Source organism: Cebus imitator, unplaced genomic scaffold, assembly GCF_001604975.1.
Source record: "Cebus imitator isolate Cc_AM_T3 unplaced genomic scaffold, Cebus_imitator-1.0 Scaffold51, whole genome shotgun sequence".
In the NCBI taxonomy this organism is placed as follows: domain Eukaryota; kingdom Metazoa; phylum Chordata; class Mammalia; order Primates; family Cebidae; genus Cebus; species Cebus imitator.
In genome coordinates, this window is record NW_016107366.1 from 4,651,559 (window position 1) to 4,679,302 (window position 27,744).

At 41.6% G+C, this 27,744-nt stretch overlaps 1 protein-coding gene across 1 annotated transcript; it reads left to right on the plus strand.

Moving 5' to 3' along the window:
- Positions 1-9,315: 9,315 nt before the first annotated feature.
- ALDOB (aldolase, fructose-bisphosphate B) lies at positions 9,316-24,222 on the plus strand. Its single transcript, XM_017527784.2, has 9 exons — positions 9,316-9,429; positions 14,201-14,322; positions 15,127-15,338; positions 17,141-17,195; positions 18,010-18,170; positions 19,004-19,087; positions 20,019-20,193; positions 20,601-20,800; positions 23,689-24,222. The coding sequence occupies exons 2-9, from the start codon at positions 14,211-14,213 to the stop codon at positions 23,782-23,784; spliced, it is 1,095 nt and encodes a 364-aa protein (XP_017383273.1). The 5' UTR covers positions 9,316-9,429; positions 14,201-14,210; the 3' UTR covers positions 23,785-24,222.
- The last annotated feature ends 3,522 nt before the right edge of the window (positions 24,223-27,744 follow it).

The window sequence follows — 27,744 nt, forward strand, 5'->3', positions numbered from 1 at the left end:
TAGAGACGGGGTTTCACCATGTTGACCAGGATGGTCTCGATCTCTTGACCTCGTGATCCACCCGCCTTGGCCTCCCAAAGTGCTGGGATTACAGGCTTGAGCCACCGCGCCCGGCCCTCTTTGTAAATTTTAGTTGTGGCTACATAAAGGCTTTTTGAAAGTGAAATTTTTGTTTGTTTGAACTTTGTTTTGGTGTTTTATGGAAATCAAATAAAGGGAGCCAAATTTCTCATCACGACATTGGCAGGGCTGGTCCATGGGCCTGCCGTGATGAGGCGGGTCCTTGACTGAACTGTGTCCATGAAATGAGAAGTTCTGAGCCAAAGTGACCTTAATATCGTAACTCCCCTGGGAAGTTCCCCCAAATTAGGGGAAGACATTGAACTTCCTGGAAGTTGTAGAATGAAGATCTGAGCCAGCCCTTTCTGGATCTAAAAAAGCAAGGAGAGCCCAGCTGAGATCTGAGTTATACATATGTATGTGTGTTCTTGCTTTCTCTTCTCTATTAGACCTGAGTCAAAAGGGACCCTCACGTGTGCAGAATCTCTACAGGTAGCTTCCCTTATAGGTCCAGGATGGATAAGGGAGTATGTGCAAGTTGAGGAAGAAGATGTCAGAGATCGTGCCATTGGGGCTGGAGAAGGGGTGAGGGCACTGGAGAAATGACTGGCAAATTTACCTTCAAACACTGTGAGCAAGAGGTAGCTGCTCGTTTTCTCTGACCATGACATCTCTGAACATAACTATTCTATTTTTACTTATTCATTTATTTAACAGCTGTCTGAGACACAATTTCTGTATCATAAAATTCATCTATTTAAAGTGCAAAATCCAATGGTCTTCAGTAGATTTACAAAGTTGAGCAAGCACCTCCACTATCTAATTTAAGAAAAATTTTGTCATTCCAGAAGAAATCCAATATACATTAGCAGTTACTCCCCATTCCCTCTGCCCTAACTGATCTAGGCAATACTAATATATTTTCTGTCTCTGTGGATTTGTATATTTTAGATATTTTATATAAATGGAAAGATATAATATGTGAGTTTTTGTGCCTGGCTTTTCTCACTTAGCATAACTTATTCAAGGTTCATCCATGTTGTATCTTGTATCAGTCCTTCATTCCTTCATTCCTTTTTATGACTCAATAATGTTTCATAGTATGGCTATATCACATTTTGTTTATCCATTTGCCAGCTGATGAACACTTGGGTTGCCTCCATTTTTTGGCTGTTATGGATGATACTGCTGTGAATACTAGAGTGTGTATTTATGTGGATGTATGTTTTTATTTCTCTTGGGTGGTATACAGGAGTGGAATTTCTGGGTCATATGGTACAAAATATAAATATATTTAAATAAATGACTGCCTTTCTATTCTTCCCATTTTTTTAAACTGACAGCGTTTTCATTCCTCCCTAGTATCAGAGGGTCTCTGTTCTCACTTGGCAAATAGCCCAAAGAAGAGCCACTAAAAGGAGTGGCAAAAACGGCAGGCCTGCCCTGGGACTCCGGTAGGAAAGAAATTGAAAGAGCATGAATATCTCCCTTTCTCCCCTCCGAGGAAGCCAGGACATCTGCTGCCTGGTCATGATCATTCGGCATGCAGCCTCCTGCTGGAGTGCCAGCAATTGGACAAATTTCCTGGGCTCCCTGCCACAGAGATAACTTGTTCCAGCCTCTTATTTACACCTCCATCTGGCACCCCAGCGGGGGATCCAGCAAGCCTAAGAGTCAGCTGTGCCATGGAGGACAGGCGTGCTCCAGTGCAGGCCAGCCACACACCTTGAGTGATGTGGTGGAGGGGTGCTAACGAGGTCAGCTGTCTGCCTGCCTGGCAGGTTGGGTCTTCCAGCTGCCCAATCTGCTTCTAACTCAGGAATCATGGGCGCAATCCTTATCTCTTTATTCATCTTCCCTCCTTCATTCCTTTTTACACTTTCCACAAATAATATTGCCATCTTCTCAATTTTCCTCAAACCTGCTTCTACTGCTCTCCACGTTTTCTGCGTGTAACTTATACCCTCCTTTGGTTTATGTAACAGGGGATGAAGTCTTTCTTTATTTACAGCTCCCCACTGTCTTCTACAGGGGTACTCTTCTTGGAGGCAGGTATACAACCTCTGAGATGAACTCAGGGTCCAGCTTCATTTTCTACATAAGAAATGGGGAAATCTTTTGAGGGTGGAGGTGGGATGGAAGGATTTCAGATGAAGGACATGGGAGATAATGAGTCTGAACACTGGGAGCAAAATGTTTGAAAGGGCTTCTCTTTGGTGACAGAGGAAGAAGGGAATGTGGAAACTATGGAAAGGAGAAAGGTGTAGTGACAATGATCATCACAGGACCTGTTACTTATATTGTACTTACTTTTGCTAGGCATATGCTTACCACTTTGATTTATTATTCAATCAAATCCTCAAGCAATGTTGTAGGGTACGTTTTATTATTTTTTGTTGAGGAGGAAACTGAGGTTCAAAAAGTTTAGAGAACTTTTCCAAAGTAACCATGCCTGAAAGTTCTGAGCTGGAATTTGAAACAAGTTGAATCCGACTTCAGAGTCCACATTCTTCATAACTAAATTATATTGACCTTCCAAGAAGGTGTATGGCTGGACCTTCTGAAGGGCAGAGAGTTAAGTTTGTAGGTGACTGGATTAATAACCCGGGAAACAGAGTGGCCTCATTCTTCACCTTGTGTGAGAGCAAGTGGCACTGAGGGGCCCACTAACTGGCCTGCCACTGGCACTCACTGCTGGCTGTTTGCCCCTTGCCAGTCTGGGCCTTTTAGCCAGACTTTCAGGAAAGTGTAGTTCTGGATCCAGCCAGGCTGGCATTCTTCATTCCTAAAGGGTGCTGAAGTGGGAAATCCAAATAGCGGGGGGAAAAGAGGCAGGACGTTAGAACTACCCATTTCTTCCCTACATGCCAGCATTGTGAAGATTTCTAGGTAAGAGTTAATAAATAATCCATACCAACAGCACTTCTCAACAGAAAATATTTTATATTCTAATCTAAGTTTATTATATAACTGTTTCAAATTATTTTCTTTTTTCTAGGATAACCATGTAGCTCAAAAACATGCAATTTGAGTGGCAAAGACCAGAGAATATCACAGCTAGAAGAGACCCCCGTTTTGCTGTATAGATAAGAGTTCAAGGCCCCGGGTGGCTTAAGAGTCACAGGTCTGTGTTTCAGTCCCTACCCTGCTTCTTACTAATGGTGGGACCTTGGGAAAGATACCAGATCATCTCCCTCCTTTCCAAAACAATGCCTACCCTGCTGAGGTAGTGGAGATTTAAATGAGGTATTCTAATGCCCAGAAAACTCTCCCTAACAGTACGTTCTCAACAAATGGGAATACACTCCAGTGGGCAGTGTCATGAAGGCAAATCTAGGGCCAGAACCTTGTTTTCTGATTCTCAAACTTGTGCGTGCATGCGTGCTTACGTGTGTGTGTGTGCATGCGTGCATACATGCATGTGTGTGCGCATGCATGCATATGTGTGTGTGCATGCATATGTGCACGCCCAGGCACGAGGAATTGTGTAATGCCTGCTTTATAATGTTTCACACCTACGTAGGTCTTTGTAGTTTTCAGAACACTCATTTAGATGATATGATTAGATCACTGCAACAACACAGTAAAATTAGGCATTAGCGGTATTAAAAGGCCACTTTATACATCAGAGAAGGGAGGCTGGGAGAAGGTGACTTTATTCAGCCTGATGACCAGTCAACAGCAGAACCGAACTCGGCATCCAGACCCCTCATGCCTCCTCATCCAGAGGTTTTTTTCACCCTAGCTTAAGGCCATCTCACCTAAATGCCAAAGAGTTTTAGGAAAGAGATAAGAAAGAGTGAAATAAATACTGTGCTGGGGTCATAAATGACCTAGGCAACTGACAACCTGATTAGATAGTGAGGGGAAAATTGAACTTTGAGATGATTGAGCAAAAGGCAAAGAAAAAAACACTGACAAGGCAGTTAACAACCCAATTAAAGAAATATGGGGAAATGGGGGGTTGGTGGACACTTGAGACCACTGTGTAACTTTCCTGTCAGCTAAATACTCATCACTGAGTATGAAGTTATTTCCTGTTCACTCTGCCTCTGTAACATCCTAACTGCACGTCCTCATTTCCTCAAACAAGGAAATCCTCCAGTTCCTCAACACAGTTCAAACATCAGCTTTAATTTTTTTTTTTTTTTTTTGAGACAGCGTCTCACTCTGCTACCCAGGCTGGAGTGCGGTTGTGCGATCTCAGCTTACTGCAACCTCTGCCTCCTGAGTTCAAGGGATTCTCCTGCCTCAGCCTCCCATGTAGCTGGAACTACAGGTGCCCGCCATCATGCCTGGCTAATTTTTTTTTTTTTTTTTTTTTAGTAAAGACGGGGTTTCACTATATTGGCCAAGCTGGTCTTGCCCTCCTGACTTTGTGATCCGCCCGACTCAGCCTCCCAGAGGGCTGGGATTAAAGGCATGAGCCACTGTGCCTGGCTTACTCTTTAGTCTCAAGGGGATATTTTTAAGCCCCAGATTTTGGATAGTCTTGAATTTACTTAACCTGGATACTTGAATATGCAAGGCACTCTAGTGTTCCTAGAATACACGGAGTTCAGATTTCTTAGTGATGAAGAGCGCCTAAAAAATTGCCACAAGGAAATGAAAGGGGCCCCATGACTCTTCCATTCTCATATCTGCTGCACCCCAGTGGCTGTTGTCCCTGGACTTCTTGCTGGTGCTTTAAAACTATTAATACCATCAGATTCGCAGCATCTTAAAAAACTATCATGTCTCCCTCACAAACTGACATCTAATACTCTAATTCTATAAACAGACTAAAACACCACTGGGTTACACATTTTAAATGGGTGAATTGTATACTATGTGAATTCTATCTCAATAAAACCATGAAATAATTGAAAGCAGCGCCTAAATAAAGATATTTGTACACCCATGTTCATAGCAGCATTATTCACAATAGCTAAAAGGTAGAAGTAACCCAAGTGTCCATCAACAGATGAATGGATAAACAAAATATAGTATACAATGCAATGTTATTCAGCTTTAAAAAGGAAGGAAATTCTAACACACGCTCTAATATGAATGAATCTTGAGGACATCATGCCAAGTGAAATAAGCCAGATACAAAAAGACAACAACCATAGGATTTCACTTGCATGAGGTATATAGAGTAGTCAAATTCATAGAGATAGAAAGCAGAATGGTGGTTGCTCAGGGTGGTGGGGAGACTGAATGGAGAGTTGTCATTTAACGGTATAGAGTTTTAACTTTGCAAGATGGAAAGAGTTCTGAAGATTGGTTGCCCAACTATGTGAATACACTTAATGCTACTAAGCTGAACACTTAAAATGGTTAAGATGGTAAATTTTGTGTTATGTGTATTGTACAAGAATTTTCTGAAAGTAGGGAGGCTATGGTTCTTGTGTACCACTGCAAGGCACTATAGCCTGGATTCCTGTGAAATTCTAAATGAACAATGATAGAAGAGCTTTCAGAACCTAGTATAGTTTTAGAAGAAAGGAGTGTTCATATTCTACTTATTATTTATTTCAAAGCTCTCTGGGATGAGAATTATAAGCCAGCTACTCCAGACTTTTCTGAAATTGATACTAATATACACCCATATTGATACTCACATAGCTATTGATTCGTTGATTCAACAAAAGTTGATTGGGTGTCTAATGTGTTCTAGGCATGGTGCTGGATAATGAAGAAACATTGGTGAGATACTACTATCCCCTACCCGCATAGGTCTTACAGTCTGACAGATTGAATCAATTGACTTGGTCTTGTAAAAAATCTCAAATATTTGGGTTTTTCGTAGGACTTTTCTTTCGTGTTACTTCACACAGTCATCCATGAACACTGCAGTAACAACAACAACAAGCTCTTGTTATTTTTATATACATTTCTGTATTTTGTTTGATTTGATTTAATTCTCAACTTCAATGTTTTCTTCCTCTAAGAATGCAGTTTTCTTTTTTTTTTGGAGACAGAGTCTTGCTCTGTCACTAGGCGCCAGGCTGGAGTGCAGTGGTGTGATCTCGGCTCACTGCAGCCTCCGCCTCCCAGGTTCAAGCAATTGTCCTGCCTCAGCCTCCCAAGTAGCTGAGACTACAGGCATACACCACCAGGCCCAGCTATAATTTTTTGTATTTTTAGTAGAGACGGGGTTTCACCATGTTGGCCAAGATGGTCTCGATCTCTTGACCTCGTGATCCACCTGCCTCGGCCTCCCAAAGTGCTGGGATTACAGGCATGAGCCACTGTGCCCGGCCTAGAATGTAGGTTTCTTGAGAAAAGGCCAGTCTCACTTACCTTGTACCCTCTAAAAAGTCTCCATAGCTAACAAAATGTCTTATACACATAAAAGCAAAACACTTTCAAGAACTGTGCTGAGAAAACACAGCTCTATCTCTAGACCAAAGTAATAACTGCTGATTTTGGGGTTTTGAAAGTATTCCAACCACCAATGCAGATTGCAATATGATAAGGAAATATCTGTACCAGTTTGGAAAATATATTTTAAAATGCCAGTCATGATTCTTTCAGTTGCATTGTGTAATGTGATCTCTTTTTATGAAAGTTCTTTCTCTATAGTATTACCAATTCTACAGTAAGTGTAACTCTATGAAATGTGATATTTATTTGCACATACAAGTTTGCTTATGACTCAGACCTCATGCTATACATTAATCTCATGGCCTGTGGATTGACTTACATAGATATCACATTCAAACCAGAAGAAATATCTAGAGTTTGGCAGGGAGGGAGAATAGGGCATCGTTAGAAGTATTGACTGTAATGATCATGAATAGTATTGTTGTCATATTGCCTATTAAAAGATTCTACAATCAAAGGCCTCTAAACCAGAGTTATGCATTCAGATCCCATAATCTAATGAAAACCCATTCTGTACAAGGCCCCACTCATATACTATTTCATTCGTGCTTCATAATACATTTCTAATGGAAGCATTCCTAGTTCATTTTACAGATGGAGAAACTGTGGATCAAGGTTGAAGAATTTCCCAAGTGTTTCGCAGCCTCAAAGTCCAATGCTGTTTCCACATATAATACTCAATTCTGAACATTTTATTGAAGTAGGAGACTTAAAAAATAAAAATGAAAACAAAAACCCTGCAAGCAGGGTGTGTTGGTCAAGAGTTGCTGTTTCTCTAAGGTCCAGTAAGCTCTTAGCTTTGTTTTCCTGAACTTTGAATTTCAGTTGCACATCAAGTCCCAGAGGTGGGCAAACGCTGATGCTACAGGAATAGCAGCAAGTGGCAGCACTCGGGGCAGGAGCACTCATGCTGTTCTGACATTCCCAGCCAGGCTGTTGTTCACGTGAAACCATGCCCAGCTAACCAAGGACAACTAGGTCTGCCGACGCAAGTCATTTCTCCCTGATTAATGAAGGTTTAATGTCCAGGGCTATAAACTGCTGAGAGGGCAATAGGGAAAGAGCTAATTTATGAGTCTCTGGTTACCAAAATGTGAGTAACTCTGCTTTAGATCACTACCTTGGAATGAGACAAAGTCTCTAGCTACCTGTACTGTGACTCTGGACAAGTTAGTTGCCCTCTCTGAACCAGAGTTTTATTATACATAAAATGGGGATAATAAGCCTTTCTTAAGAAAGGCATTGAGATTGGAGTTAATTTATGAAAAGAACCAAGTACATCATAGGATCTCAAAAAAAGGTAACAATTATTGTTGTATAACAAGAATAATTAGTACTAGTTGCATCTCTCAGCAGGTGGAATGTTTTAGCTTTGGTTCTGACCACCCCAGCCTCACTCCCAACAACTTTCATTACAGCCACTCACTTCTTTCATCACTATCCACGTCTTATTCCTCCATTCTCCTTTGTCAAAAACCGTGAGGATGAAACCTCACATAGCCCCAAAGCTGGTCACACTGGTCTGATGAATCAGGTAACAGATGCTTGAATGAGCCCAGGTGGGGATGGAGAAATCAGGATACGTGCTGTGCCATCAGATAGTAAGTGGAGTCAAGGGAGCTGACAAGACCTCTCCCTGGTCTATCCCTCTACTATCCTCAGGACAGGACTTGGTCAAAACTTTCTAGCCAAACGAGCCTCAATATTGTATTTCAAATACTTCAATTTCATTCAATATTCACATTCAGTGATGAATACTTACCACTTTCAGAAGCTGACTAAACCTAAACTCTATTTAGACCACCTAGTTCTGTTTCTTTTTTCCTTCATTTTGTTGACATTTCACCTTTCAATCCATACATTCTGGTGTTACACCCTGTACCATCAAGCATCTTGGTTTTGTTTTCCATTTTATGAATTATTCCAGAGGAACATGTTCATGAGAATTTACCCTTTTCTGTAATCATGGCCATTCCATCACTTTTAGATTTCCCTCATTTTATTTGCCTCATTTATAATTTGCCTCTGGAAGGATATAATATTTTTATTTGCCTTCTCTTGAATTAAATTTGGGTTTCATACTTAGGAAAAAGCCCTGCAGAATGAACCCATACCCAGACAGTGCCATATATTTAGGGCTGCTGATGGCTTAGTTCAATCACTTTAATTCTAGCTTTTACCAAATTTGAAGACAAAAGTACAAAGGTTGAAAGACAATGGGAATAAAAAACAATTATTCCTGGCATTAAATACATCAAAAAGCCCAGCTAGGTTTTGGAGGACTGGAAAGGATGGGAGAAGCAATGATTTTTAAAAACAGAATGTTTTGAATTTTATTTTCCATCTGGACAAAATTCACACATGGGAAATTCAAGGATTCAGAATCCATTTCTTTTATTGAAAGATTATTTAAATTTAACTGTAAATTATAGAATATATTGTTGGAATTGGCTACTGCGTACAGACACTATACAAATTCACTTAATGTTCCTGTGAAGTCGAGATCTCACTTTAAAGAGAAGAAAATAAAGGCTCAGGCAAGTAAAAAGCAAAACCAAAAATGCTTCACCAAGTTTACCTGCTTTGTAAGTGTTACAGCCACATTAACATTCTTCTTAGTATCATTCAATGGACCCTAGAGCTCTGTCTTTGACTAGCTGCATGACTTGGGGGAATCTCCTAGTCTTCCTTACCTCAGTTTCCTCACCTGTAAAACAGAGGGTCTGGATTAGGAACTATGTGGTCTCAAGACATTCCTTGCAGCTTAGGAGTATAAGAGCATGATTGTAAGGATTGGTTGTTTATGAGCCAATCAGAGATGTTGAATAAACACCTCCCTACTAGGTCAAGGTAGAAAGGGGAGGGCAAATGTTGAAAAAAAAAAAACAGCTTTGATGAGAACTCTATAAAAATTGTGTGCTACCAAAGATCTGTCCTATTTGGCAGCTGCTGCCTCACTCACAGCTTTTGATATCTAGGAGGACTCTTCTCTCCCAAACTGTAAGTAAAAAAGCTTCCTTTGTAAACCTGGACTGTACCAGTGAATAAGGGGTTAATGACAGCAGTAAGCTTATAGAGGGGAAGATTAATGTGCCTTTGTTTTAGAGAAAAACTTGTTTGTGGCTGAAAACATGATGGCTCTGCTTGGAGAGAGATGCATGTTTTTCTCTCTCTCTAAGCATAAATGCTCATTCACACCTGTCCTGGCTTTTTGGGAGGTGGAAAAATGCCCAGGATTGATTGCCAGTTACATGTGTTACCTGAATGAGGCCTTTGTGAGTCTCTGATCTAGGAAAAACCACTTGAACACAACTATCGTTAGGTTCTAATCAGTTTTTGAGATTCCTGTTCATTTCAACTCTTGACTCTCTTTTCATAACAGCGACTTATTTTAGTGGTTTATTTACATATCTATTGCCTTATGTCATTTTCTACATTCTCTTCCCACACATACTGGTACTAACACTGAAGGTTCTTTGTCACAGAAACAAACCCTTGGAGTGTTTTGCCCTTTGCCTTCACTCACTGCTCAAATGAGGAAATACAACAGGGTTGGAAACTTCACAGACCATAGTCGTCATTTGATTATGAATTTCCAAACCCTTCATGTTTGACACTTTCTAGAACATTTCATGCTGGCCCCAGACACTGTGAAGACCCTACAGCTTAAGACAGTAGAAATGAAAAGGCTCTATATTTTCATACATTTGCTCTACTATCTGAAAAATAGGCATTTGTGAGAATATGTTGGCTTTAAAAAAAATAACTTCTCTTTAAATAGTTACCTAGGGCTCCATTAACTAATTTGGATGCAGCAGGGCTTGAGTTCTGCTGTTCTGCTGTTCATCACTTTAGCTAAGGCACATCTAGGTAGCATCCAGGCCCAGGTTAGAGCCAGAGATACTGGGCCCCGGAATGGACTGTAGTTGCTGAAAAAAATCTAAGAGGTCCTTTGGCTTCAGTCCAAGCGTAGAGGAAAGAGTGCTACTCAGGACTCTTTCTGGGCTGCTCCACATGTGTCGAAGGGCACTGGAAGCCAGGCTGTCCTAGGTGGATAATGAAGCTACGGGCATCTTTATGCCTCATATATGAAAGTGCTGCATATAATGCCTAGACATCACAGGCTTTCAATAAATAAGCCTCCTCATATTTGTCTTAAAAACCCATTTGTCTTGTATATAGAGAAGCAAATGGACTCTCTGCTGCCTTCTATTTCTCCAGGAATTAAATATCCATATGTTACAAATAATTGTGTTTTCACAGAACATCTTCAAGGAAGGCAAAAAGAACCATACCATAGGATTCTACCTGCTATTTTGCTGAAGGATTAGAAATAGAATTCTAAGTCATAAGCTAGTAGGATGTGACTGGCAATCCTAGAACATGACAACTTAGAAGGCACATCAGACATAGTCTCTCTGGCCTCAGTTTCCTCATCTCTAAAGTGACAGGGTTGACACAAATATCTCTGAGGTCATTTGTAGCTTTGTTTTTCTGTGGTTACTTTCTGTTGTTAACACAACTTTCCTCCAGATTTATATACATATTACTTGTTACACTTAAGTAATAGTGTGTGATAAAGAACTTATAAAATGAAATGTGGCTGGGTGCAGTGGCTCACACCTGTAATCCCAGTATTTGAGGAGGCCAAGGTGGGAGGATTGCATGAGCTCAGGAGTTCAAGGCAAGTCTGGGCAGCATAGCAAGACTTCGTCTCTACTAAAAGTCAAAAAAATTGGCTGGGCATGGTGGCAGGCGGCTGTAGTTTCAGCTGCTCGGGTATCTGAGGTGGGAAGATCAGTTGAGCCCAGGAGGTCAAGGCTGCAGTGAATCATGATCATGCCAGTGTACTCCAGGCTAGGCAACAGAGCAAGGCCCTGTCTCAGAAAACAAAAAAGAAAGAAAGAAAAAGAAAAGAAATGTGAGACCCTTTCCACCCTACCGCTTCTTCAGAGGTAACCTCAGAGTTGTTACTCTTTGTTTATACAGACACACAAAGAGTATGAGTATATATCATTTTTTAATTAAAAAAAATAGGAGGATAGTATATATTCTCTGAAACTTGCTTTTTTTCATTTAATAATATAATGTGAACAAGTTTCCATCACACTGAAAAAAGTTGGCCTGAGACCTGAGAGAGCAGAAGCTTAGCTTAGGGGCACTGAAATCGTTCTGTGTCATTACCCATCCCAGGCTGGCCTCCTGTCTCCCAGTGGTGAACATTGACCTGTCACCCTGTTTTACGATTAACAGAGAGGCGACATTTGTGCTAACGTGGAACAGACCTTTAATCCCGCTGTAGAAGTTTAACTCCCTGTAAACAGTATTAGCTTGAATTGACCTTTTCTTTGTTATTCTGGTTGAGTCGGCACACCCAGATTGAAGAAAATAGTTTGGAAATAGGTAGAAAATAGAAACATGGAGGTACCTTAGATTTTTTTTTAATTAAAAAAAATAGAATTAGTAATACATTGCATTTTATAGTGCTTTGTAAAGCATCTTCACGTTTACCATGCAATTTAACAAATACATTTTGAGTAACTACAATGAGCAGGGTGCTCACAGATTGCATTGGAGTTACCTGGCAAAGACACAACCAGAACAATCATTATCACCACTTAATCCATAGTAAACGGAGACTCAGGAAGTTGCCTGACTCGCCCGAGGTTCCAGCTAGATTAGGCAGAGCTGGTTCTTAAACCCAAGTCTGTCAGATCTGCTAGCAGCAAAACTCTACATGAATATGTCAGATGTTTGAATTAGTAATGTCCATGGTATAATCGCCCACAGCCTAAGGTACTCTGAGGTGTCATCAAGGACATTAGGAGTCATCCAAAGGCCGTTCTTTTTTTCATTGAGCTCACTCATTTCCTTGAATAGAAAGGAGTACTGCTCCTTATCTCAGTTTTGTGCCTTATTAGCTATTTTTCCTCGGACAAATAATTTACACTCTCTTATATTCTTTCCTAATCTATTAAATGGGAGGGGAGAAGAGCCCAACCACCTTCTGGGATTATTTTGAAGAATATATTATATAACTGCATGTAAAGCCATTAGCAGATGGCTTGACAATACATGACTACTTGTTGTTATTATTATTATTGGGCTGATTTTTCCTTTTGTTTCATTAAGAAAATATCTTTCTTTTTCGGTGAGTCTCAACTCCTTGGTGCAAATGCCTAAAATGAGAGAGAAAGTTTTCACCTTGCTCTGAGGGTCACCCCCAGGTTGACTTTTTTCAGCTTGATGATCTGGAGGCCAGGTCCAAAGCTAAAAATCCCTGACTGTAATATTAGAGGCTGATATATAAACGGGGCAAACACGGTCTGCTGGTGGCTGGGATGTAATGGGCCTTAGAAGGTCATGTTCTCTAGAAATTGTTGCCCACTAGCTTGCCCTATTACCCCAATAACTGCATTGCGGTTTCATTCTTTTGGGTTAAGACAAGAACCTCTGTTGAAATGGAGAGAAAACAATGAGGTCATCAGTTATACCTTCTCATGAATTAGCTCAGTAGCTACTCACTCCTTACATCAAGGGACAGAGTACTGAGAGCCTACCCTGAAGGGATGCAGAAAATGTGGAGAAATAGATTTGTCATGAGGATAGGACTGTCTAGGGAGCTCTGCTTCACCAGAGCTGGGACCTTGGACAAGTCAGTTAGCTTCTCTTAGTCTTAGCTTGCTCATTAATTAATTAAGATAATACCTGCTATAATCATCTCATTGCCAGTGGATCAAATGAGACCTGAGGTGTCCCTGGGCTTCCAGGAAGTAATCTGTAGACATGGAGCATCCATCCTGTGCTGAGTGTATTGGAGAGAGAGAAGATTAGGAAAAGGAGGAGACCCTGGGATTGGATAGGAAGCTACCTGAGATACTCTTCACTACCATTTTTTCTTTCGTAGCCCAATCTATGCAAAAAACACTCTTTGTAACACTCAAAGTGAGAGCTCTTTGAGCCTGCATTTTCAAGAACAAAGTGGCAGTCGAACAGGGACAATGATTCCCTTCAGAGCACCACCACTAAGAGGGCCATTTGACTAGGGGGTCTTCAAGCCAGAGTCTCCCCTTGCTAAAGCAGTGAAGCTCGAGCAGGGACTGCCATACAACTTTAGCATCTTCATAGAAACCTGAGCACAGAGGCACTTAGGAAACATCCTCCCCAGTCTGCCCCAAGTGGTTTCAAAGATGATTGAATATAAGGAAAAGGAAACTTGCACTCAATCCTCTAGCCCAAGGCCAAAGGGTAACTACCTTGAAGCTATACATAGCTTCACGACTATGTATAGATTTCTCCTTGCAAGCTTGTTGCCTGGAGAATAATCTGTTGGGACTACAGACTAACAGAGCAAAGTGGAGGATAACTACAGAGGCCAAGAGCTTCATTGTCCTGGCCTCAAGCCATTAAGGAAATCCCGTGGTGTTTCCTTATCCAGAGAATAGAGAGAGAGTCCATTACTGCAGTTCCCTCCATTAATCATATTTTTGTGGGTCACTAATTAGCTGGTTCAGTATTAGGATTAATGATTCCAAAGGTCTCCTGGAAAGCATCCTGTCTAGGATCACCATGAACATTCAGCATCCCACCTTCATTCATTGCGACTAATTGCAACTAATAAGTGATGGGGGAAAAGCACACCTCATTTGTTTATCCAGTTGTGGAAATGGGCCAGAGGTGCCACAGGGGCCTGCACCCCCAACTGTCTTGATCATGCATCCATCTGAGCCACCCATGGTTCTGTGTACGACTCTCCTGCACTCTTTTCTAGACCTGTCACCATGGCCCATCGATTTCCGGCCCTCACCCAGGAGCAGAAGAAGGAGCTCTCAGAAATTGCCCAGAGAATTGTTGCCAATGGAAAGGGGATCCTGGCTGCAGATGAATCTGTAGGTGAGTGTGAAAAGCAGTCCCATCATATAACAACATATTATTTTTTCTACACTTAGCAAAAACAACTTGATAATCATATTTTTTATGGAAGTCAAGGTTTATGTACACAGGAGTGGAAGCAGAAGACTCAGTAAGCGTAGAGCTTTTGAGTCCTGTAAGTAGCAGGCACATTTCTGAAAGCCATGGAAAGAGGCTCAAGCCCTTTATTTTAAGGCCCTTTGCCGGGGGTCATTTGAATTCAGCCTTGTAGTAAGGCTAGAACCTTAGTAACTAGCATAAGATCAGGTACACAGAAATCTGCTGCTAATGAGAAATCAGTTTAAAGTCAGTCAAGTCAACAAAGGGAGGAAAGTATCTGCACCTGGAATAGGGCAGGGCTTATGGATGGCAGAACCTAAGGATGCCACACGGGAGAGCTATGGCAGAGTTCCCCAGCCTGCCAGAAAATGACAGAAGCCTGAGAATCAAGAGCGTGCCCCATCCCTCCTTCTGCCAGTACATCCAGAGAGACCGAGGACTGGATCAGGGAGGGCTAGAGAGGCCTGAGGGCTTTACGTATCCACCTGGACCACATGATAGCTTCCACCCTGACCTCTGCATGCCCAGCCCACATACCCAGCAACCTGAAAGCAACCAGGATCTTCTCTCTGGAACACAAAAAAATGAGGCAGGAGCTTTGACTACCTGAAAAAAGAAAGGGAGCCTTGCTTTCCACTGTGGTGAAGGCCTCTGAGACGATGTAGAGAAGGGCGACAGAAAAGCCCTGGTTTGCTCCTTGTGCTGCCCTCTGCCTTCCCACCATAGGCACCATGGGGAACCGCCTGCAGAGGATCAAGGTGGAAAACACCGAAGAGAACCGCCGGCAGTTCCGAGAAATCCTCTTCTCTGTGGACAGTTCCATCAACCAGAGCATCGGGGGTGTGATTCTTTTCCATGAGACCCTCTACCAGAAGGACAGCCAGGGAAAGCTGTTCAGAAACATCCTCAAAGAAAAGGGGATCGTGGTGGGAATCAAGGTGAACACCTCCATTCACACCTCACCTCTGCCTTGTCCTAGGCAAATTCCCAGCACCCTGGCAAGGGCGGGGCCGACACTCTGAACATACTCCTCATCTAATTTCTCTTCTCACCCTTTTCCATTGCCATCTTCCCACAGACAACCAGATTCACACCTCACCTCTGCCTTGTCCTAGGCAAACTCCCAGCACACTGGCAAGGGCGGGGCGGACACTCTGAACATACTCCTCATCTAATTTCTCTTCTCACCCTTTTCCATTGCCATCTTCCCACAGACAACCAGATTCACACCTCACCTCTGCCTTGTCCTAGGCAAACTCCCAGCACACTGGCAAGGGCGGGGCCGACACTCTGAACATTCTCCTCGTCTAATTTCTCTTCTCACCCTTTTCCATTGCCATCTTCCCACAGAAAACCAGATTCTCGTCTAGATTTTTCCTCCAGTGCCCTCTTCTTTCACTCAAGTTTTCTACACCTCCTTAATCTCCTTGCATCTCAATCTCATTTCTTAAAATGGGATTCCTAATACTTAAAATGGGAATCTACCTCTTACAGGGATTGAAATTAGTCAATATTTCCAGACGGGAAGTGGTTGCTTACAGCTATAATCCCAGCACTTTGGAAGGCAGAGGCAAGAGGATCGCTTGAGCTCAGGAGTTTGAGACCAGCCTGAGCAACATAGTGAGACCTTGTCTTGAATAGAAATAAAAAAAAATTAGCCAGATGTATTGGTGCATGCCTGTAGTTCCAGCTACTCAGGAGGCTGAGGCAGAAAGATTGATCACCTGAGCCCTGGAGGTCGAGGCTGCAGTGAGCTGTAGTCACACCACTGCACTCCAGCCTTGATGATACAGTGAGACCCCGTCTCAAGAAAAAAAGAAGTTTATATTGCATAATTATTCAGTTATGGTAACTATTATAATTATTAAAGTATTTACTATTCTATCTTGTAACTAGGTCTTCCAATAATGCATAAACTTCTCAAAAGTGAAAACTAGTATCCACTGGCTGGGTGCAGTGGCTCACGCCTGTAATTCCAGCACTTTGGGAGGCTGAGGCAGGCAGATCACGAGGTCAGGAGATCAAGACCACCCTGGCTAACACGATAAAACCCTGTCTCTACTAAAAATACAAAAAATTAGCTGGGCATGGTGGCATGTGCCTGTAACTCCAGCTACTCGGGAGGCTGAGACAGGAGAATCGCATGAATCCTGGAAGTGGAGGTTGCAGTGAGCCGAGATTGTGCCATTGCACTCCACCCTGGGCAACAGAGTGAGACTCCATCTTAAAAAAAAAAGAAAGAAAACTCAAAGTACCCATTGAGTACGAGCATTAACTGTTCTAAGCACTCATTTAAGTCTCATAACCTCTGGTAGTAGACTCAATTATTACCCTTATTTAGAGATGAAGTGAGAAAACTGAACTACAAAGAATAACATAACTTGCCCTTACAGTAAGGCAAGGTCAGAGCCAGTTTAGGCTAATTATTAAGGTCATGACCTTGGCCTCTGCTATGTAGAGAGCAGAAGTTGTATCCTTATTCTCTTTACCTCCTGTACTAACACAATACCTGGTGTATGCAGGTGCTCAATAAATGTTAGGGTAGATACACTCACATTGTACCTTCCCGGTAACTTCCCTTCTGCTATGTACTGAACTGTGTCCCTCACAATGACTAATATACTTTCTTAATTCAACTCCTTGGTCTGTAAAAGAGGCAAACTATTAGTTCCAAGAGTTCTGCTTGTGTTTCCTGACATCTGACACCTGTGAATTACTAGTTTATTCTTTGTATCCACAGTTAGACCAAGGAGCTGCTCCCCTTGCAGGAACAAACAAAGAAACCACCATTCAAGGTAAGGATATTGCCCACTGAGATGCATCATGCCAGTATAAGCTAGAAATTAAGGCAAGTAAAGAGGGGAGCAAGGAAAAACAAAACGCAACTCTTACACTGGCCTTAGAGCCACACACATCTGGTTTTGGATATCACCTCCATTTAACAAGTGTGACCTTGTGCCAGTCACTGAAATGACTGAGCCTCAGTTCTCCAATCTCGAAATGGAGTAACTGTTGTGGGGATTAAATTAGACAATGTACATAAGATGCGTGCCAAAATACCTTGCACAAAGAAGTTTAAACTCTGCATCTGCAAGTATTATTTTTAGAAAAAATCTATCAGTAGAAGAGTGGAAAGGCCCCACACTTCGAGATCAGATACACCTGGGTTTGAATCCTGGTTCTATCACATGCTACCTAGATAATTTCACAAGGTACTTCTTCCCAGGTAGACAAGCATTAACCCACAGCATTGGGTTAGCTAAGCAGAATTTGAATCCCAGCTCTGTCATGCTTTAGCAGTTCAAACTTGGTAAAGTCGCTTAACCATAGAGTCTCAGTTTCCACATTTGAGAAATGAGTATCATATTAACTATTGGTTTCTTCTATTCTATATGTGGAGTAGATAGTATGTATATCAAAACAATATATATTAAATCTAGGTCTTCTGGTTCAGTGTTGTGACTAATGCTTATATGCTTAGCTTTTTTCAGTCCTCAAGCTCAGTGAATTGAAAGCTAAGCCAAGGGAGAACTCCTTCACTTTATCAGAGGTCCCCATGGTTCAGGTACAAAGGTGCAAGGAAGCCTTTCTCTCTTTTGTGACTTGCAGGGCTTGATGGCCTCTCAGAGCGCTGTGCTCAGTACAAGAAAGATGGTGTTGACTTTGGGAAGTGGCGTGCTGTGCTGAGGATTGCTGACCAGTGTCCATCCAGCCTTGCTATCCAGGAAAATGCCAACGCCCTGGCTCGCTATGCCAGCATCTGTCAGCAGGTGCTCTGCCTTCCCCTTGGGCTGAAAAAGAGTAGGCTAGCGCTTTTCTTTTAAACTTTACTATAACTACACTTGGGCCCTTAATTCCCCTCACCAGTATATCCTAGCGGCATTTTTCACAACTTTTTTTGCTATAGCCAAGTATGGTAGGAAAGATTTGGTCCCACAAGCCAATAGGAGTTCAACTAAGCTATGAGTTCAAAGGATAATGTCATCAACTGCTGCCCTCTGTCAAAGCTCCGTAACTGTCTTACAAGTGATCGGGCTTTTGAGGCCAGATAACTTGCTTGTCTATACTCCATAACATCCAATACATGATCCTCTTAGATTTCTAGCTGAAGAGTGACAGCCCTGACTGAGTTCTAATCCAAATAATTCATTGGAGGATGATGACCAGATGCTAAAGTTTCCAACACATACTAAAATGTCTCTGGGTCCAAGTTAAGTTTGATTTGCTTCTGTGAGTACTATGTTGGGGTTATCAGAGCTGTGGACTGCTAGAGATTCCCAATTAGAACTGTAAACACTGCTTGAATTTCTTCATTAGCCCACACTAGAGGCATTTTTCTTAATGATGTATGCTTGAATGCCCTAAAAAGGTAGCAGCTACGTTCTGAGGCAGTCAGAATAGTCTCTAGAAAGAGATATAGAAATTAAGTGTTTGTATTTATTATTTACCCCGTTCTGAAAAATTTCACTGGCTTTAAGTCACCTATGTAGTATTTCTCCATAATGGCTTCAATTTAAACAAATTGCAACTGCTGAATCTCCTCCTAAGGAAAGGATGACTAAGCACACAGCTTCACTTTTGCTTCCCTGCTTTTCCTTTTTAGAATGGACTGGTACCTATTGTTGAACCAGAGGTAATTCCTGATGGAGACCATGACCTGGAACACTGCCAGTATGTTACTGAGAAGGTAAGTCTTAAATATAAAGTTCCCAATTCTAGTTGAAAAATCTTATTTTTAGGTAATAGCTGTTACTTAGCACATAACAGCTGTTATATTTGAAGTAGTCTTTAGGTTGGACTCATTGCAGCATTGAGAAGGTAGGGAGGTGCTCATCGGCCCTTCGCTTTTTTGGCGCATGGTATGCTACATGTAGAAAAAGCACAGGAGTTGCAGAGCCAAGGCTTGGGTGGGAGAATCCACTTTTCCACTTGTGGGATCTTGGGCAAGTCATATTATCTCTTTTGACTTCAATTTTATTATGTGTACACAAAGAAATTTAAAAATAAGATATGTGGCTCAAATGAGATGTAATTAGAAAGTACTTTATTTCATCTGATTTTCTAAATTAGCCACAGTACATCTGAAAGAGGGTGATTCTATTCATACACTGTGAGAAAGCAGGAGAGTCATAATGTCACCTGACCTTAGCTTCTCTACTTGGAAAACTATGTGGACTGAAATGCGATCTAAAAGCACTTCTGCCTCTGAAATGTATGCCTATATGACTACTCGGCTTCTGTAAACAGGGGCAGTGGAGGCCAGTTTAGATGACCCCAAATAGCTAAAACAATGCAGTCTCAATAGGGGATGACATTGACCAAGGGAGTAATGGGAAGAAAGGAATGAAGGGCTTCTTGGAAGCAGAGCCATGCCTGTCATTCATGCAGTGAATGAGAACCTAGATTAGGGGTGGCGAAGACAGGCCAGTTTGGTTGTGCTCAGTGGCTATGGATTGCAACACATTGGTCTAATGAGGCTTGGAGGTTGGTTCAGGAGCTTTTGCCAAGTGACGAATGAGAATTCCTTTATCCTGCCTCCCCGCGGTGTAAATGTGCCAAGGTCACGTGATTCTAAGACTACCTTTGAGTTTCACCTGGTGGGACCTCTTGTCCTTCAGGTCCTAGCTGCTGTCTACAAGGCCCTGAATGACCATCATGTTTACCTGGAGGGCACCCTGCTAAAGCCCAACATGGTGACCGCTGGACATGCCTGCACCAAGAAGTATACTCCAGAGCAAGTGGCAATGGCCACCGTGACAGCTCTCCACCGTACCGTTCCTGCAGCTGTTCCTGGTAAGGCCTTCTTTCTTCTCTAACTCAAGGTCTTGGCCCTCATTCTTTGGAGAGCCATAAGCATTTCTGTTCGTTCAGGAATCTGCTTCTATTCATGAAACAAAACTCTGTTATCCCACAGGCAGCCAGCACTTCCCCTCCCACTGAACACCAAGCATCCAAGTCTGCCCAAATGCCCACATTCCATGTATTTCTTCAACATTTCACTGCCTTCCTTATGTATTTAAAGCCCTTCTCTCTAGCCTAGCTAGCTTCAGCAAAAGCAAACTGATTTCTCTGACCCAGTTCAAGCAAATCAAACAGAGAAATGACTGAGACATTGCATTTGTGGTAGGTTCATTGCTTGCTTTCTCAAGCAGGGTACATAAGGTGGGACTCATAGAGAAAAATGGCTTCTTTTCTACCAGGCATCTGCTTTTTGTCTGGTGGCATGAGTGAAGAGGATGCTACTCTCAACCTCAATGCTATCAACCTTTGCCATCTACCAAAGCCCTGGAAACTAAGTTTCTCTTACGGACGGGCCCTGCAGGCCAGTGCATTGGCTGCCTGGGGTGGCAAGGCTGCAAACAAGAAGGCAACCCAGGAGGCTTTTATGAAGCGGGCCGTGGTAAGATGCTGCTACCTCTTATCTACTTGATGAAGTTCACATTTGGGGCTTGATTCTCTTACATGGAGAAGCGTTGTTTTCTTCAGGCCATGCAGGTGTCTACAGATAGTGTCTATTAGGCATTTGAAATGTGGCGTTAGAGCTCAGTATGAGGATAGAGGCTAGAGAGAGTTTTGAATTAGTCACACTAGTAGTATAGTTGATGACAATAGACCGAAGGACAATTTCAACAAAATCACTTCAGAGGGAAGGAGATAAGAGGACCAAGAACTGAACTTAGGATACGTTTAATTTTGGGAAGATGAAGAAGAGAAGTCACCAAGAAAAGCAGCAATTATATCATAGGGTGAACCAAGCATTATGGGAACAAAGAGTGAAGAATTTCATTTTTTTGAGATGGAGCCTTACTCTGTCACCCACGCTGGAGTGCAATGGCGCAATCTCAGCTCACTGCAACCTCTGTCTCCTGGATTCAAGCAATTCTACTGCCTCAGCCTCCCAAGTAGCTGGGACTATAGGCATGCACCACCAAGCCCAGCTGATTTTTGTATTTTTCAGTGGAGAAAGGGTTTCACCATGTTGGCCAGGCTGGTTTGGAACTCCTGACCTCAGGTGATCTGCCCACCTTAACCTCTCAAAGTGCTGATATTACAGACGTGAGCCACTGCACCCAGCCAAGTAAAGAATTTCAAAGGGCCAATAATAACATGCTATAGAGAGATTCAAAACAAAGGCCAAGAAAAGGCACTGAGATTGGCATTTAGGATCATATCAGTGACCCTTACTGAAACACTTTCAATAAAGAAGAAAGGAAAGGTGCCCATTCAAGAAGTTTTTCAGGAAAAGACCCAGAAAGGTTGCCAGGAGAAACGGGGACCACCAAAGTTTTTATTTAAATAATAACCGTGACTTTAAAAATACCCTTTATGAGCCTAGAACTGGGGTGAACAAATCCCATATAGCCATGGCCTTCAGGAAGCTTGGAGTTTAGCCAAATAGGAGAGAGCCTGGCATGTTTAAATGTAAAGCAAGAGGAGACAGTAAAGATGAGGAGAGTGGGGATAACTGAGCGGAGAAGAACTTAAAGGAAGCAGAGCTGCATGAGACTCAATATTAAACATATGTGGCATAGCTGACAAAAGACAAAAAGGAGGTAAAAGGCAGAAAAGAGAACGCGGTTGGAATCAGCTCTATAGAAGTCAAGAGATGTAGCAGTTCATGACTGATTACAGTTAAGGGTATCTGCTGAGAATGTTGAAGAAATGGAAATTTCCATACTGACAGTCGGAAAGGGTAGAAAAGCAGTTAAAGGAACTTGCTAGGAAATTGATCAGACATTAGGGCCAGACATAGCCAAGCATGAAGTAAGGTGGAGCTGAAATAAGAGTCTGAGTTTGTGGTAGCTTCATTCCTGAATTTTCCTAACAGCTGTCTGAAGCATGCAGGAAGATTCAGATAAACCTGAATGCAAAATAGCAGGGTAGAAGAGTGAAAGTTTAATAGGAAGATAGAAGGCAATAGCCTCAGTTAGCATGCTGACCATAGGGGAGGCTGGGCAAGGAATCAAGTGTAGTCAGAAGTATGGTGGTGAGGCCCTAAAGGAAAGGAAAGCCCCAGGAAAGCTAAATGTCATCTCACAGGCATAAGAGAGGATGAGATTTTCGCAGTAGTGCTTTACCTTGACTACAGAAAAGAGGGTGTGACTCTGCTGCTGGGTGGCTGATGGATTGAGGAGACCAACTCACTTGATGAAGGGGTTGGGAAAGCACAGGTCATGAGGGCCATCCACACAGAAGAAGGGGAAGCTGAGTTTATCATCAAGGATGGTGCTTCTCAAGCTCCAGTGTGGATCCAAATCACGTGAAGGGCTTGGTTTTGTTGTTGTAGTCTTTTTTATTTACACATAATAATTGTATATATTTATGGGTATATGTGATGTGTTATACATACATATAATGTATAATGATCAAATCAGGATAATTAGGGTATTCACTCCAAATACGTATTATTTCTTTGGGCTGGGAACATCCCAAATCTTCTCTTCTAGTTATTTCAAAACATGTAATAAATTATCGTTAACTGTAATCACTTTACTGTTCTATTGAACACTAGAACTTACTCCTTCTCTCTAACTGTATTTTTGTACCCATTACCAACCTCTTTTCATTTCCCCTACCCTTATTTGAAGCGCTTGTTAAAATGCAGATTATGGGCCTCACCCACTGAGTTTCTAATTCAGTAGATCTCGGGTAAGGCCAGAGAATTTCTATTTCTAACATGTTCCTAAAGGACGCTGGTAGACCATGAAACACACTTTAAGAACCATTAATGTAAAATGTAGAAATAAGTCCCGGAGAGAACAGACAATAGCAACAGTGACTAGAAAAAGTGGCACCGACTGAGCGGCATTCAAATATTATCATAAGTTTCATAATTCTGAATTTACCTTTAACTGGAATGTATAGAGGAAAGCAAACGATACCATAATAACAACTAAATAAAAATGACATATTCTTCTAGACCAATATAGGTAGAAAATGGATACTTTTAAAATAAACAAGTTTTTCTTCTGGTATCATGCACTCCACTAGTGAGAAATTTCTCAATTTTAGTTTCTGTTGCTGCAATATTGCTGGTACTGAACAGAGATTTTCCCAGTATCTGATACAAACCTCAAGCTTACCAAAGAAATGCTCAGAAAACTGGGATAAAAAGGGGAGACCCTTTACAGAAGGAAGGGGATGGGATCAGCAGCAATACTCAGCGACATCGCTGTAAAAAAAAAAAATCTGAGTGAAGGTATGGCTGGTTTCCCATGAGAAGTAGACAGGGTCAAGCTGGGGTCACATTTACTCTAACTGGTCTCCTCTCTCACATTTGTCTTCTAGGCTAACTGCCAGGCGGCCAGAGGGCAGTACGTCCACTCAGGCTCTTCTGAGGCTGCTTCCACCCAGTCGCTGTTCACAGCCTGCTATACCTACTAGGATCCAATGCCTGCCAGCCTAGCTCCAGCGCTTCTAGTAGGAGGGCTGAAAGGGAGCAACTTTTCCTCCAATCATGGAAAATAGACACAATTAGATTTGAACTGCTGGAAACACAACACATGTTAAATCTTAAGTACAAAGGGGAAAAATAATCAGTTGTTGAAACATAAAAATAAATACCAAGGACCTGATCAAATTTCACATAGCAGTTTCCTTGCAACACTTTCAGCTCCCCATGCTTCAGAATATCCACCCAAGAAAATAACAGGTTTTAAAACAATATTGGCTTCTCATCCAAAGAACAACTGCTAAATGAAATACCTCATTAGCTGAGTGTAGAGAAGTGCATCTTCTGAAACAATCTCAGCAGTTGTAGGCTGGGAAGGAGGTAGCTGCAACCAAAAAAGAAATAATTATTCTATGAACCTTTGTCTGCTATTGGGTGTCACTTTTCTGCTCTTGTTGTCCAAGGACTTTGTATTTCATTACTTTTGACTCTACTAGACATGACTGGGTTTCAACAGTCAGGGTCTTCAACTCTAGCTATTCATTGGAATTAAACAGCATAACTTTTAAAAACTCTGATGCTCAGGCCACACCCCAGCTCAATTAAATGAGAAACTCTACACCTGGGATCCTCTATTAGATTTCTTAACGCTTCCCCAGGGATTCTAATGTACAGTCAAGTTTGAGTACTACCAATCTAAATTTCAAGTTTGAGGATATTTGAAAAGTAAAGCCATTCACAGTATGAAGCCAGCTAAAAATGTAGAATGATTCTGAGCAACTTGCGGAGTGTAATAAGAAAATTAATGTGACTTTGATGCTTGGAGCATTCCTCTTCAGATGGCCCAGCTTTGCTGACACAGGACTACACAGCCGTCTGCACGTCCAGGCACATTTCCTAGTTTTGCAGAAAATAGTATTCACATAATTATGCTGTATTGACTTTCACTTTTCAGAATTAACCTATGTTACAAAAGAGAATTTAAGTATTATAACTTTGGATGATATAAAAGTAATGATTTAACTGACAGAAGCTGGGAAATATAAGGGGGAGGAGAAGTGGAGGAAAGCAAAAAGAGTCAGGAATACTACTTAAAACTGATGGGTTAAGAAATAGTGCTTTAAATCTATTTAAGTGGGCCAGGCTTGGTGGCTCACGCCTGTAATCCCAGCACTTTGGGAGGCCGAGATGGGTGGATCACGAGGTCAAGAGATCGGGATCATCCTGGTCAACATGGTGAAACCCCGTCTATACTAAAAATACAAAAAATCATCTGGGCATGGTGGCGCGTGCCTGTAATCCCAGCTACTCAGGAGGCTGAGGCAGGAGAATTGCCTGAACCCAGGAGGCGGAGGTTGTGGTGAGCCGAGATCGCACCATTGCACTCCAGCCTGGGCAACAAGAGCGAAACTCTGTCTCAAAAAAAAAAAAATAAAAAAAAAATCTATTTAAGTAATAAAAGATATGGATGTAAATCATTAAAATATATACCTAAAATTAAAATATTGAAGGTAGTATGCTAAATTTCTTACCTTGAATAATACAAAGACAAATGGTATTGTATAGATTAACAAATTAAGAAACAGAGGCTTAACATATTATTTAGAGGAATGAGACAGAATTAGCCAAAGGGGCTTGCTTTAAGGAGAAAGACCTGTGAATGGGGTACAGGAAAGACAACTTTTCCTTATTACGTGCCCTCTACAGTATTTTAATGTTTATTTCCATGTACTTGTCATTACTTTTCTAAAAACAGCTATATTCATACAAGCAATTCAAGCCTACATTAGAGATCCATTAAGCCCATGGCTTTCATTTTACAGATGATAAAACCGAGCCCAGAGAAGTAAAATTATTTGCTGAAGGTCACACGTTTATGGTAGAGCTGAGAGATTAAAATTCAGTTCTCTGAATTCAGGTCTCTTGCTCAAAAAATAGACACAGCCAGAGATTTTGCAGGGCAAGGTTACAAGCTGTGCTCAGTATCACTGCCACCAGTGGTGTAGGCCTTCTACGTTTTTCCTTACATTCAGTCAATCATCAAGCACTTCCTCTCCTCCTATGTGCCAAGCTCTCTTAAAAGCTGATAGGTAACACCTTGTGAGACAAAGCTTTTCCGCCAGATAATTTTTATCTAGATCTTACTCAGCATCGCTGAATTATTTAGATATTTTAAGAGGTATCTAAAGAAACCTCTTAGATTCTTATCAATTAAGAATGAATTTATAATCAAGGCTGAGTTACATATTTTGGTCAAGGCTGAATAACATTTTACTGGGAGTGAGACTCTATATAATGCATTTTCCTGGCTAGCATCAGATATATTTTCCCTACTAAAGGACTATAATTGCCCTTGAAATCTCAATCCCATTAATTTCCTCCATTCAGGGTAATATTGAAGACAAGTGTTACAAGGCTGCAGACTTCAATTTCTCTGCGATTACTGAGTGAATATTTAGTAGCTTCCCAGCTTTGGTTACTTTGTCAGATTTATTTTAGTAGTTATTAAACACCTACTAAACTAAAACCTAGTACTAGACATAGAAAATAATTAGAGAAATTTCAGCTTTAGGGCACGCCAGACAATGAAGCTTAAATAGCTAAAAGAAACACACAAACCATTGACTGGGGGTTGGTAAGTGGGGAGGAGAGTCTGGGTGTAGAATCAGATGTCTGGGTGTAGAAAAGGGAGAGATGGTATTTAGGTTGGACATCACAGGAGAACAAAAAGGCAGGGAACTCATAGAGAGGATACTGCCTGCATGTAAGAAAATACATTCAGAAGTCACTGAAAGATGACATTTTGAAGCCTTCAAGAGCCAAGGCCACACACACACACACACACACACACACACACACACACACACACACAAATAAGTTCAGGAAAGAATAAAAAGAGGAATTTGTTTTGCTCTGAAGAGGGAGGAGGGAAAGAAGGAAGGAAATGGGCAAGAAAATGAGGGAAAAGAGGAAGAAATGAGAAAGGAAAAAGAGGAGGCAGGAAAGAAGCTAGGGCAATATGTAATTGTGGGGAGGTGACGGGCTTTTGAGGAGGAGGAGAACTATTATTACACAATCTAAAGATACTGCCTTCTTGCCAGAAAGAACTGAGTTTCTCATATGAGTCTACATCATGCTTTATAAAAACAAGATACTGAGATGATTCGTAATGATTCATAATGTGAATTAATTTAGCAGAAGCAAAAGCCAACTGTGACAGTGAGAATGTAAGCTTCTAGAAACTTGCAGAAATCTTGGAGTGAGCTTTAGGCAAAGCAGAAATGGGACTTCCAGATCATCTGATTTAGCCCTCCTGGAATGAAAGACCAACTGCCATCTAGATGTCACTTGCTTGAGCAACAGAGGAGGAAACTGGGGTCCAGTGCGCTAAGGAAGTTGTCCAAGGTCACATAACCAGTCGGTGGTGAGATTTAGGCTAGTGTGATTTGCAAAGTCCTCTTGGATGGGAGTAGTCAGGGGTCTTCAAAGCACAGGTTCTGGAGTCAGACAGCACAGATTCAAATGCTGGCCCTGCACTTACTAGCCATGTGACCTTGGACACATCATACCTTTCTGTCGTTCCGTTTCTTCATCACCAAAATAAGAAAAAAATATATTATCACATATTGTTGAAAGAATAAATGAGTTAATACATCTCAAAAACAAGTTCACAATCCCTTATTCACAGTTCTGAAATCCAAAAACTCTGAAGACCAAAAAGTTTCTCATAAGTTTTAGTAAATTATTCGGTGGCAACACCTGACCTGAAGCTATCTGTCATCTTTGTTCCATTTGATGATATACAGCAATATTAACATGCTTAATTGCAGATGCTGCCTCAGACACTGCAGAGGGAGTTATACAATATATAGCAAAATTAACATATTTACTCTCTAAAATCTGACAAAATTCTGATTTCCAAAGCACATATGGTCTCAAGGCTTTCAGATAAA